Raw genomic sequence first — 12858 nt, forward strand, 5'->3', positions numbered from 1 at the left:
AAAAGTTATTAACGTTTAAAGTGCCGCTCTTACTGAATTTTTTTCTCGAAAATGCGCAAGATTTCGGGGGTATGTCTATTCACCAAAAATGACTGTAATTGAACCCTACAACCGAAAATAATTTTTCCACAACGATTTGCAATTTTTTAATTTTCTCGAATAATTTCACACCTTCTCTATTTTTTTTCTCGAAAGTGGGCAGGATTTCGTGGGTATGTCTAATGACTAAAACTGATTGTAATTGACCCCCGCAACCGAAAATAATTTTTCCACAACGATTTGCAATTTTTTTTCTCCGTTGAAAAATTTAGGCACCTAATTGGATTTTCAGTAAGGAATTTTTTTCTCGAAAGTGCGTACGATTTCGGAGGTATGTGTAATGATAAAAAATGATTGTAATTGATCCCCGCAACCGAAAATAATTTTTTTAAAACGATTTGAAAAATTTTTTTTCGCCGAAAAATTTCAGCACCTACTCGATTTTTTTTCTCGAAAGTAGATAGGATTTCGGAGGTATGTGTACTCACCAAAAATGATTGTAGTTGACCCCCGCAACCGAAAATAATTTTTCCAGAACGATTTGAAATTTTTGAATTTAATTGTTAATAACTTTTTAACGAAGCTTCCATCAACAAATTAGTATTCTTGATTTTCGTCTTATTTTGGCCTCTACTATCGCTCATTAAAATTTTTGCTAGAGGTGGCCGAACACCCTGTATAAGGTGTTCAGCCACCTCTGGGAAAAATTTTAATGGGAGGTTCTAGAGGCCAAAATAAGACGAAAATCAAGAATATGAATCTTGACTGAGGCTTCGTTAAAAACTTCGTTAAAAAATCGTTTTAAAAAAATTATTTTCTGTTGTGGGGGTCAATTACAATCACTTTTGGTGAATAGACATACCCCCGAATTTCTGCGCATTTTCGAGAAAAAAATTCAGTACGGAACTTTAAACGTTAATAACTTTTTAACGAAGCCTCCATCAACAAATTGGTATTTTTTATTTTCGTCCTATTTTGGCCTCTAGAATCTCTCATTACCATTTTTCCCAGGGGTGGCCGAACACCCTGTATACGTTAGTAGTGAACCCCAAAGATTGTTTCCCTAAATTTCTAAGTTGCACAATGACCACAAGAAACTCTTGACGTTTATATCAGTCAATAAAATCACATAATAATATCAACTAACATTTACTGAGCAGTGGTAGGAGGAATAGAATGTTTCCAAGTATGGCTACCATTAGGAGCACAAAGAGTTAGTACTAAACTGAATTAGACGGAATACAATGCCCGCCAGTGTTACGCAGTGCTTTCAGGCGAGAAATTACAGAGGCCTGTCACATTACAACAGAGTAGGCATTCCAACTTTACAGACACCTGCGTCGTTGGAGAAATATAGGTCTCTGTATCGACTGGCGTCGTTCTGCAACGACAGTTTCGCCGCCGTCTTCTCGAGTATGATCCAGCACCTGTCCCACTTCGGACAGCTCCAGTTGGTCGCAAAGTATCGTTAATGAATTCTTAGTGTCTCCCCCTCGTTCCCCGGGGCCGGCTATTCCGACGTTTCGTAGCCATCGACGCGATCTTGGCAGACGTAATTAAAAGGAACGTGACGCGCAACTTTAGTGGCGCTTTAAGAACAGGCCAGATCGTTGCACGTACTCCGCACGACGCAATTCATAGTCGTACGACTTACTTCGCGCGCACTCCTCGCCAGATCGATCCTCGATCGCGTCCGTAGATCAGAGACGAGCAAAGTTTTTATCCGGATAAACGTTTGGAACGAGTGACTCGAAAGTAGAGAACTATTTTCAGGAAAATTTTGCAACGTTTCATACAAAGGATTCAGAATTCCATGATACGATCAGGATTTTGTTCTGTTTCAATTAGCATACTAAAGCATACTCAATTAATAGTGTTTAACCCTTTAAATACGACGTTGTACCATCTGTCAATCCGCCAACCTTCGAAATGTATTTTTATATTTATTAATTAAATTGCATCACTTAAAGATTATATGATAAATGTCACATGTTTTTCTAATATCTTTTCTGTGAACTCCTTTAAAAATCACTCGAATTTGAATGATTAGCTTTATCGTAACGTTTGAGAAAGAAAGTTGAGTCTTACCTGAAGGGTTAAGGATTCTTCTTACTCTGGATATATGAACAATGAATGGGTGGTTTTGGGGAATTTTTCTTTGAGAAATTGTTGAATAAATAATAAATAATAAATTTATGTTGAGCGTAGTGTTTGCTATACTTTAATTTTTTGATCGACCTTGTCTTTGGTTTCCAACACTTTTTTGAAATAGCTTCAGAATAATTACTATTTATGTTCTCATTTATAGTCTATTTCTTAATTATACATATTAAATAGTTTCAGTATTTATATAACTACATAGTAAAAAGTACTCTACTTAGAACTTAACGTTCCCAGCTGTTCCTCAATTTTTGAAAACAAAGCTAAAGTCCTTTCGAAAAGAGCTATACGTTAAATCAATTTTTTGGGATTTGGTGACAGAGAAATTCTGCGTTTCTTTTTTAAAACACAATAACGTACCGCAAGCACATTTGTACCGACGACGGCGCGAGGAAATTGGCATTGGCATTTCTATTCGAGTGAAAAGTAAAGGAGACAGAGATATCCACGATAAAGCAGGCAATCGTCTTTGGAGTCGCGGTTGGGTTTACCTTCAGATTGGAAAAAAGTTCAGAAACGCTGTCCTCCCAAGTACGAGTCACTCTCCGCAGCGTTTTGCAAGAACGACTGGCAAATTTATGAGGACTTGATGCCAGAGTCGATGCGTTCCTCTTACTATCGCTTCAAGGAATCTATTAGAAATGGTCTCCTTCCTCGACAGGTTGAGCCTCGACGTCGACGTCCCAGGGACTATCGAAGACGTCCAGTAATTTTCCCAGTATTTCCGATTGTGTCACGCGAATACACGAGCGCCAACCGAAACTCGGTGCACACGAACGTTTCGAAACGTACGAGGGACTTTTTCCCCTTCTCGGAACTAATAAAAGGCGAGCCGGCGCAAAAACGTCGGGACAAACTTCGATTGTGATAGAGAACCTGAAGTTTTATCGTTCCTTAACGGGATATTCTAGTTTGGACAAATACTCGAGAATTTACGCCATCCTTGATACGAATTTTACATAAAATTTGTCACCTTCACTGTATATGTTTACTTTCAAATAAAAAGTCTTATTATTACTAACTGCCGAAGTACTTTCTGCGAAAAAAAGAAATAAAAATATCCCAAAAATTTGAAAAAAAAAGAATAAAACGAAAACTCGAGGGTCGATTCTTGATTAGAAAAATCGTCCTGATTTTCTAGAAGATCGTTTCAGAGTGATCCCTAAGAATGGTCCCATAAAGGGAAGACGGTTTCACTAAATTTTCGCGAAATGGATTTGCTCTCTCTTTTTCCGCCAGTCGCCGGAATCTCGCGACAATCCAGCGATCGTTTCTAACCAATTCCAGCCGTATATCGGTTCCCTTCCGTCCCCGCCGATACCAGTGCAATTAAAAGCAACGTGACGAGCGATCCAAGCAGCAAAACTGTACGATCGAACCGAGCCTGCGTTTCTACGATTCGTTACGCAAAGGCCGGACGCGTTAAGGGGGATAAACGCTGGGAAGAAGAGGCGGAGGATCGTCGGTGGCTGTCGTTCGGCTCAAGGATGAAACGAGAGGACGACGAAACGTCGCGTCCTTCGGCGACAAAATGCTTTCTGGATTGTCGCCGGGATGACAGGACAATGATGAAGCAGTTTAATTGTTCTCGATTCGACCAGTTTTTCCGCCAATTGAATTACATCGATCAAATCCGCGGCAAGAAATAATTAGCGATCGTTAGGTACGATCTTTCCGCAAAACGAGACGAAAAACGATCGTGGCTTCGTTTTATCTACCGCTGGAACATCTGCGCGAATATATCTACTTTTTCAAACCGGACTCGTTCATTCTCTCTGGCAGACTTTCGTTAAGTTAGTTTTGATTTCAGAAGGACAAATTTTACAAAGATAAGTAGACCATGACGATCGTATTTGCGAAATTCTCTGTCCAAAAGCAGAAGTGTTTACAGCTTATTTATTTTAAGCAATATTGATTTTGGACCTGAAACCTTCCCCTATTTCCCTGTGCAAGGTCTTCTGACAACTTTAAATAATTCCAGAAATATTTGTTAATAATAATTTGTTTTATTTTGCATCTTTTTCGAGTTGCAAATTAGAAAACTTGCTACTAAATTGTATATCCTTCTGGAAAATCATGCAACTGGTATTTGAAACATTTTAAGTCACAGTTAGGAGTGGAGACCAGCAGGTGAGAATGTCCTTAAAAGTGGTCCTAGAGTTCGTTGTTTACGATACCTGGTAGAGACAGATGGCTGTAAGGACATTAATGCACTTGTGTCACGAATTAATTGACGCGAAAACGATTCTGTGCAATACTCAAAGATCAGTTAGATTCCTTTTCATTTATTTTTGTAACAATTGCATGCCCAACAGGGTGAACTTACAATCTAACTCATTGTTAGACTTCTGTTTTAAAGAAGCTGTATCTGTAGAACTTATGTAGTCTGGGAGCGGTTTACGATAAACATATAGGAAAAGGTGGTTTAATTGTGATGTAAGCAGGTGCAAACTTAAACAGGAAATTGATGATTTGGGAGTTTTGAGGACTCTTTTCATTCAGTATGGTAGCTTGATAACATTATCTAGTATTGAATAAACTGTGAATTTTTAAAGTTTGTCCTCTAGTATCACTTGGACAGCTTAGATATGAAATTAAAAGTGGTACCAAAATTTTATATTATTTATTCGTGAGAATGTTATGTCTGGTGCACCAATTATTAAAGGAATTATCAATTGCAAATTACTTTAAACGCAAAAATATATTTTATTATTCACGCACATCAAATAATTCGATTTCAGCCTTAAAACTTAACACTGTCTTCTGCCATTCCTTCCACCTAGAAACCTTGAGTACCCAGGATGCTATTAGAGCTAATTTTATAACATTTAGAGACTAATTTTAGCGCATTTATATTGGATTTAAAAGCACGAGAACTAGGATTCTATTAGAAGATAGTCTAAGGGTCAAATCGTTGAGTTTACACAAAAGTCCCGCTACCACTAACCTACCTATTTCATTTACAATTAATTGTGGTCCTAAGATACATTGTTTACAATACTTGAAGAAATGAACGATTGCAAGGACACTAATGCGATGAAATATCTGCAGTAAAAGTGATTGAATTTATTGAATTGTCCAAACCAAGTTAATAGTTTGACACGAAGTTTGTAAAAAACTGATCTTTTCACGGTCTCTTTAGAACGAAGTTTCTTTCGAAATAACTTACCCCGACGCCAAGAACGCAGTCAGACGAAGCTTAGGTGTCAGCGAGCTGGTAGCTGGGACTGACAGTCACTCGCAGCGTTAATCAAGGGCAAACAAACAAACGTAGCCAGCCGTTGGCTGACGTCTAACTCAAGGATAGGTTGAGAGGAAATTAGTGTTCCTCGGCGGCCGCACTTCCTCGGTATGCAAGGTACTTTCGGGGCTGTAGTCTCTCGAGGCGAGAGGGCGTCTTAGCGTTATTGGTTTTACCCTCGAGTCTCCCCGTGTAGGGGAGGGAGAATTTGTTCCTTAAATGGAAACGGTAGAACACAGGAAAGAGCGAGTGGAAGGGGAGTCGAGAGAGCGAGAAGTGGGTTTCTGAATGCCTCTTTCCTACCACCGACAACGAGACTACTTCCCTTAAGTAATTAGACTGCCGACCGTTCGTTACCTCAGTCATTTCTGAAGAGGAGAACGCGAAACTGGCGGGCAGCCGCTTTCCCCGTTGATGCACCGAATATCCCGAATATTTTTGCGTTTCCCGGTCCTGACAGAGTCCATTTTTTCCGGCGATAAGAACGGTCCAAACGATGATTATTTTATTTTTGAATGTTTAAGGAAACAAATAAAATTTACAACTTGCTTCAGAGAAACGTTGTGAGAATTAGACCTATAGCTCGAAATTTAACATTATTTATATGAAATAGTTGCAACATATTTTCAATAATCAAGACATTGGAAAGACGTTACATGATTCTTTATTTTATTTTTAAGTACACATGTTCAAGAGAACGAATAAAATTTACAATTGGATTCAGAGAAATGTTGTATTGGTGTATAACTTGAAACTTAACGTTACTTATATAAAATAGTTGCACCATATTTTCAATAACCAAAATATCGATACAACGTTATACTTAGAACAAAGAATAAAACACAAGAAAAGTCATTTTTTCTTCGTTGATCTGGCGCCAACGTGACGAAAACGATAGTGTTTCCTAGAATAGAAATCGTTTGAGATTTACGACATCGATCTTCACGATTTCCTCAATAAATCGGTGCTTCCGATCGGCGTGGCTTCGCAATCCCGTGAAACAGCAACAGTTTCCAGGATTAGACGGATACGCATGCTATAGATTTCCACGCATAAGCGTCTAGAAATCGATGTTACCGCCGTTGAAACGCATCCAATCAGAGTCGAGCAACTAACTACTTCGGACCTAGGTGTTCGATCGTGTGGAACAAACTGCTTTTCCGATAATAATATTATTTAAAAGCCTGTTTCATTAATCTGAATGATCCGCGTCTCGTAAAACGACTGTCACTGCTCTAATTTACGATCTATTTTCCGCGGGGTTAATTTATACTTCCTTCGACGGGATCCATGGAACAAAATCCGCTATAATTGTCTTTATTCGAGTGTATAATTGAGAAAATATTGAAAGATGCCCTTTGTGAAACAATTTAACAATTCGTTCATTTTTAATCTTGATGTTTAAACGTTTGTGTTTCAAAATATTTTCGAATTGTCTACATTCGACTAACTTTATTATTATACGATTCGTTAATTGTTCGAAACAGTAAGAAGCTTGATAATCATTCAACGAATCAGTCTAACTAGTGGAGAAAATATTCTTCTAGCCTAGAATAAATTATTTTTATCTCTCGAGAATGAAATTATTTCTGCATCCACGAATTAATTAATATTAAAATTAAACGATACGCGAGACTGCTCGCCTATTATAGTACCTTCTTATAAGAAGACACTCCCGATCTCGCTATCGAATAATTCTTCACGTTATATCAATTTTGAGAAACGCATTAAAAGGTGCCCTATCGTTTTGCCACGAAGTGTGAAATACTGGAGAGACTCGTGGATAAACTCGGTACCCGTATATCGTTTTGTACTCACCAGCAAAATTAATACCAGGCATATTTCGCGTTGGTCCTACGATTCGCGCGGATAGAAACCTCGCGGATGGCGATTCTGTCGCGTATGATGGAGGACGGTGTTAAACAGCCGAACGCGGGATTCTCGCGTAATGCCCAATCCCTAAAAGATCAGCGTGGCGGATAACACCGTTGTTGATCGTTACGATTTGATTTATTTACAATTACGGCCACGTTTGCCGTTTAAGAACGACCCTCGCGGCGCGGTCGTTGGATTGCGGCCGTGCATCGCGTTTGCACGGTGAATTATTAGCGTCGACGCGCGTCCAACCGGAGGAAAATCCAGGATCATTCGGGTACCCTTTGCAGGGAAAATATTTCACGCGAAAAGCGCGTTCCTTAGACCTTGTTCGCAACATTTCATCCATAGAATTCGAGAAGTTTTCTTCCAGTGCTTGAGCGTATATTCTGTTCTTTAGGAGTAATTGGACTACAATTTTCATTCTTGAGTGTGTGTTATTCATATTGGGTTGATTTAGAGAATTAAAAGATACGTTGAAATGCAGTAAAATACACTAAAATGAAGAAGCAATGTAGATATATGAACCCCCGATAAATTCACCCTTGTCTCCTGTTTTAGTAGATTTAATATTAGATATTTTGGGATCTCTAATCCTAAATAAAAAGTAACATATAAGTAAAGGATTAAATTTTCCTAAATTCAAAATAATTCCTTATCTACTAATTCAAAAAACAAAAAGCATCTTGTGGTTCCCAATATACAGCTAACGTCAAAACCATTCAACAAGCTAAACAAAATTATTAGGGACCATTTGTAATCCGCTAATTGCAAGTGTTCGTGTTAGATAATTCGAAGATCGTTTTATGGGCGTTTTACTCCCAATCTGAATGGAAAGATGAATCGCATCAAAATAGTGATTCATCACAATTAACGAGAATAATTGAAAAGAAATATGATCGAAATTTGGCGGACGTGCCAGATTTGTATCTGACTTTCGACCAGGAACCAGGCAGGCGGTGAAATATTTTGTTCGTTCGTTACGACGGATGAGATAGCTTCTGAGAATATATTCTGAGACTGATAACATAAAGAGAACATAGACTAATGTATCCAGATCGTAAGATACATAGATCTTGAAATACATTCTAGAATGTTTAAAATACTTTCCTAAACTTTGAGGATACATAGAGCATCTTAAAATTATATCATACATCTCATTCTCTCGCTTGAATCTTGCGATTCTTCTCGTTCTTATCTCCCTCTCTTGGCCCATTCGTCTCTATCAGGCACTATAATCACACACGATACGGAAGATACTCTACAATGAAGCTACACTTATGATAAACTATGCGAGATTGCATTTGCTCGTATATTATTTGCTGTGTAAGTAATGACTGCATTACGGCTGCTACCGGTAATACAATCAGTAATTACATACTAAATATCGATGCTCGGATCTCACCGCGTGGAAGCTTCTGCATAGAAAAATTATACTAATCGTATTCCATCCACCTTTCTTTTACACAGAATTTTAATACCTTTTATCTACAATCTGCTGAAACACGTTTGTGAAACAATCAAGATTAGATAATGATCAAGTAAATTCAGAAGAACTGACTGGAAAATACTACTAAACTACGTTTTATATGGAGACTGTACGATTCCCATGAATTAAATTGGAATAAATATTAATTATTCGTGTTCTCACAGCTAAGGTTTTAACTTTCTGATGCCATCAGCGAAACCATTAGACGTACAAGAAAATCTTTTAAACGAGTTCTATACAGTTTCCAACTGTAAAGGGTAGTTTTGCCCGTATAAACTCAAGTTATTGCAACTAAAAAAATAATAAAGTTTCCTTTCTAAATTAACCATTCCACAAATCTGCAGTCATCAACATCGAAAAGGTGCACCCTTTTTCCTTTGAGTGTCGGTCGGTTCGCGAACACGAGTCATCCTGGCGATAATTAATAATCTGCCTTGCTTTTCTGGAGAGTTTCCACGGCGATTTAGCAAGCCGCCAGCGCCGCTGGAACCAACAGCAATAACGCGTTTGATTTACGATTAACTTGTCGCTGCCAGGTCCGAAGGACTCCTGGACAGCCTCGCGGAACGATAAACGCGGGAAGGACTCCCGGACTATCCTTCGTCCTTAGACGTTTATTTCGTCCCTGAGAAAGATCCCATGACGACCGCTCCTTCTCGAGGTTCCCTTATTATGGAGTAGAGTCTACTGCTCGCGGGAACGGTCGTTGGAAAGAACACTTAAGGCCAGCTAGACAATAAAAGTTGTCGTAAAGCTTGTCACTGCGCGAACGCGGTGCCTGTGGTTCGTTAATTTCCCAGATTTATCGGCGCGTAAACTTGTTGAATCAATGTCTTCCGCGGAAGAGCGTTATGAATCGTTATGTAAGCCTGATCTTTGGTTTATATACCTTCCCATCGATTGGTCATTTCGAAAAGTATCTGATCGACCAACTGGACACGAAATAATCAACATTAGTAAAAATTTATTAATCGTCTAGGTTTTCCTTTAATTACTAATATATTGTAACAATCGTTCTTGAGGGAGCTAGATTCTTCTTTAAACTCCTCTCCAGCCTTTGTAGCTAACCTCAACAGTCTTTGTAGCTAACTAAAACCAGTTGAAATTAACCACCTGCATTTTGCAACGCGAAGATCCTTGAATACGATAGATTGCATCGTCGATTTTACCTATGGTGATGCGCGAAACTTGATAATTCAACCCTTAACACCGAACCTGCCATGACCGTTTTTGAAATTTCATTTAGAATTTGTAACATACAATGTTATTTTACCGCCATTTAACTTCACGACTTTTCTTATGGTATACGTATAATGAATATTTCAATATTCACTTCTACTATTATTATTTGTTTTCTGAAAAAATATATAATTTGTGTTGCCTAGCAGGACCGTCATCTATATTTTTTTGTAGAAAACCGGACAAGATTTGGTAACAAATTCTGGTCAACTGTCGACGTAAATAAAAAATATATAGCAAACATGGAAGGAGCGAATCTTCAGTTTCCACTATATTAGAACAGTCTAACAACGCGTATTAATAGTTAAACTTTACACACATGCAGTTTCGAAACTACTAGTGTTTTATCCATAACTAAGCCACCGTTAGAAGCGGCAAAGCATCTTCTTTCAAATGGTTTATGGTTTATGTCAATCCGACTTCCCGTTTTGAAGATATCGTAGTTTAAATGAAGGGGTAATTTTTTACTACACACTGTTTACTATTTACACGCGCTGTCATTGACCCCGTGCCGATGTCAACAATGAAAAGTAAACAAACTTCGAACTCTTATAGCTTCGGAACTAACCACGCGATCGGCTTGAAACAAAAATCGTTATATCTCCGGAACTAATTATGTTACCGACACAAAACCAGTTTCATTTTAAAGGGCTCTTCATTCTCTATCCGATGAATATAACTACTTTTATAATTTATGCTGTCTTTTATATTTATTTTGATATTTACTTTGACGCTATATACCTAAAGAAGTTTCAGCAATTCCTATTGATTATACAACTGGTGTGCGATAAAACTGGATTATAATTCAATTTGAATTTAAATTTGTATACAGGATGTTTGCATAATTACCAGCCAGCATGTTTTCATAAATAATAGTTTTCTCTGGCACTAACTACGGTATTGACTTGGAACAAAATTCGTTTTCAAGAACGTTTTATCTTCTATTCGACGAAAATTAAAAAATGGCGAGAAATAATAAAAGATAAAGATATCTTACCAATAAATTTCAAAATACAATTTTCTATACACATAATGCAAAAATGACAAATATATTGGTACTATGGTTGAAGATTCACCCAAGAGAAATTTAGATGTTTCGTTTTATTAGTTAAATTTACTGTATTTAATTTTTCTATAGATCGATTTGGGTCTTAAAGAGAATACAGCTTTCATTTTATTTCCAATATTACAATTTAAACAATAATATTGTAATTATAGTGTGTGAATGAAAATTCACTGTAGAGTGTCATACCATTTAAGGATTACTTATAACTTCGAACTCTTTTTTTCCCCCATGTATATATTAAGATAAAAAATGTCATATGAACATAAAGTTAATTAAAATACTACAGTCCCTACTTTCGAAATGTAACAATAACTAACTGAAGGTATAGGTACATCAAGTATTGTCAAAAGCACTAGGGACGAATCCCGAAAAATTTTCTCTGTAAACTTCACAGGTAACGAATGAATTTAAAGTTAACACAACAATTAATTTTCCGATATATCAATAATCCAGGCTACTAATCCGAAATACCAAATCAGCAACAGCGAAATTCCCTATAAATAAAACACTTAGATGAAAATGAACGTTCCGTCAGAAATATCGGCAGATAGCAGCTAACGTTAGGATCCTCCCGTGTTTCAGGTCCACGCACGAGAAGAGTGAAGAGGTCAGACAGTCGCGGCACTACTGGCACCCCCGAAGAAAAGCGACCCAGGACGGCGTTTAGCGGCGAGCAATTGGCCAGGCTGAAGAGAGAATTCGCGGAGAACCGATACCTCACGGAAAGAAGAAGGCAGCAGCTATCGAGGGACCTGGGCCTGAACGAGGCTCAGATCAAGATCTGGTTCCAGAACAAGAGGGCCAAGATCAAGAAGGCCAGTGGTCAGAAGAACCCGCTAGCCCTTCAGTTGATGGCCCAGGGCCTCTACAATCACTCGACGGTACCCTTGACCAAGGAGGAAGAGGAGCAGGCCGCGGAACTTCAAGCGAAATGATGACGATAAGATCGGTCCACCGGTTCAGTTTAGATCCGTCAATCCGTGAGAGTTCGAACGTGGAACATTTGTCGTTTCGATTCTCCACTGGTAGGGAAAGGAGGAATGTTCGTCGAAGCGTTCCTCCTTTACATTCCACGAAAAGTCACGGCGATATACAATCCAAAGATCAAACGTTTTGCGTCATTTCACTGTCAGAACAAGTTTCGAGTCGCGCCAGAAGATTTCGAGAGCTCCGAACGAAACTTCGTAGTCCGTCGTTTGCCTCTGAGTACGGTAGATTTGGGGTATTTATTTCGTTAAGGATACTAGTGCCACTGACTACGGTCGGATTAAAGTTGCCTGACCGCTCAAGGCCACGACAAATTTTATAATTGAGGTTTTTATTACTATTTAACGAGTATCGATTCGATCGAAATTCAGCCATCTTTGCGCTACACCGGTCTAGTTCTTCGCTTGAGAGGCGGAATGGCTGCGAGTTTCTGCGCAGGCGCGATGGGGGAAAGCGGTGGGGGTAGCTTAACGACGTGGTGGGGATGACTGTTGGGTAGCCTTGAGCGGCCAATTGATTTTGCTGCGTCCGTTGACGTTTGTACGACTGTTGAACGAATTTCGACGATTCGTTGTGTTAGAGCTTCCTGTTCGATATCGAGACCGATGAAACTCGTGCGCGTCGATGAATAGCAAGTGGAAAGCTCGTGAGTTACCGGAGTCAGGATTCGCGCGAATGATAATCATCGTTATTGACCGATACGATAATCATCATTCTATCGCCATCGTTCGCGAGAAAAGACTTAGCACGCACGTTCCTAGC

The 12858-nt window shown here is 38.7% G+C and overlaps 1 protein-coding gene across 1 annotated transcript in view; it reads left to right on the forward strand.

Annotated features, from left to right (window-relative positions):
- Positions 1–12164, forward strand: part of LOC122401231 (segmentation polarity homeobox protein engrailed-like) — a 136101-nt gene extending 123937 nt beyond the window's left edge. Inside the window, exon 3 of the mRNA XM_043403228.1 lies at positions 11674–12164. Coding sequence (XP_043259163.1) covers positions 11674–12044 — 371 coding nt within the window. The 3' untranslated portion in view covers positions 12045–12164. The remainder of the gene's footprint in view (positions 1–11673) is intronic.
- Positions 12165–12858: the final 694 nt, after the last annotated feature.

This window comes from Colletes gigas, unplaced genomic scaffold (genome assembly GCF_013123115.1).
Source record: "Colletes gigas isolate AHSC1104 unplaced genomic scaffold, ASM1312311v1 Colletes_gigas_Sc00023, whole genome shotgun sequence".
In the NCBI taxonomy this organism is placed as follows: Eukaryota; Metazoa; Arthropoda; class Insecta; order Hymenoptera; family Colletidae; genus Colletes; species Colletes gigas.